This window comes from Apaloderma vittatum, unplaced genomic scaffold (genome assembly GCF_000703405.1).
Source record: "Apaloderma vittatum isolate BGI_N311 unplaced genomic scaffold, ASM70340v1 scaffold25605, whole genome shotgun sequence".
Lineage (NCBI taxonomy): Eukaryota > Metazoa > Chordata > Aves > Trogoniformes > Trogonidae > Apaloderma > Apaloderma vittatum.
Genome location: NW_009716895.1, coordinates 9,288 through 10,138, shown reverse-complemented (window position 1 = coordinate 10,138; position 851 = coordinate 9,288). Strand labels below are relative to the sequence as shown.

At 55.9% G+C, this 851-nt stretch overlaps 1 protein-coding gene across 1 annotated transcript in view; it reads left to right on the top strand.

Moving 5' to 3' along the window:
- Nucleotides 1-336: 336 nt before the first annotated feature.
- The window catches only part of LOC104274170 (transcription factor CP2), a gene marked incomplete at its 5' end in the record, with an annotated part of 8,450 nt that continues 7,935 nt past the window's right edge, over nt 337-851 (top strand). Inside the window, one exon of the mRNA XM_009869713.1 lies at nt 337-489. Coding sequence (XP_009868015.1) covers nt 337-489 — 153 coding nt within the window. The remainder of the gene's footprint in view (nt 490-851) is intronic.

Here is an 851-nt window from a genome sequence, read left to right as displayed (position 1 = left end):
TCCAACCCCAACATTCTGTGATTCTGTGAAGTTTCTCCTCATGTCGAGGTGGAACTTCATATATTCTACTTTATACCCATTATTTCCTGTCCTTTTACTGGGCACCACCGAAAAGAGAGTGGCCCCTTCTTCTTGACACCCAGTCCTCAGATATCAGATATCTATATAAATCCCTAAGATCCCCTCTCAGCCTTCTTTTTCCAAAACTAAACAGATCCTTCCCAGCTCCCCATTCCCCCCTTTTCCTCAGCGCCGCCCTGGCTCCCCCGAGGGCAGCGGGAGGTTGGCAGCGCACGCGGTGGGGTTCTGACGGCGGGATGCTTTGCCTTGGCCCAGGTTCACTGCATCAGCACGGAGTTCACCATGCGGAAGCACGGAGGGGAGAAGGGCGTTCCCTTTCGGGTCCAGATCGACACGTTCAAGGAGAACGAGAACGGGGAGTACACGGAGCACCTGCACTCTGCCAGCTGCCAGATCAAGGTCTTCAAGGTACCTGACCCTGCTGGTGGGAGCTTCACAAAGGTCAAGCGCCAGGTCCTGCACTTGGGCCACAACAACCCCACGAAACGTCACAGGCTCGGGGCAGCGTGGCTGGCAGCTGTCTGGCAGAGAGGGACCTGGGGGTTCTCACTGAGAGCGGCTGAAGAGGAGCCAGCAGTGGGCCAAGAAGGCCAACAGCATCCTGGCCTGTGTTAGAGACAGAATTGTGTTAGAAACTGGATTAGAATTGTATTAGAAATACAGGAGCAGGGAGGGGATTGGACACAACACTCAGGGGCACAGTTTTGGGCACCTCGATCCAAGAGATCTCGAGGGGCTGGAGCGAGTGCCACGGGGGGCGACGGAGCTGG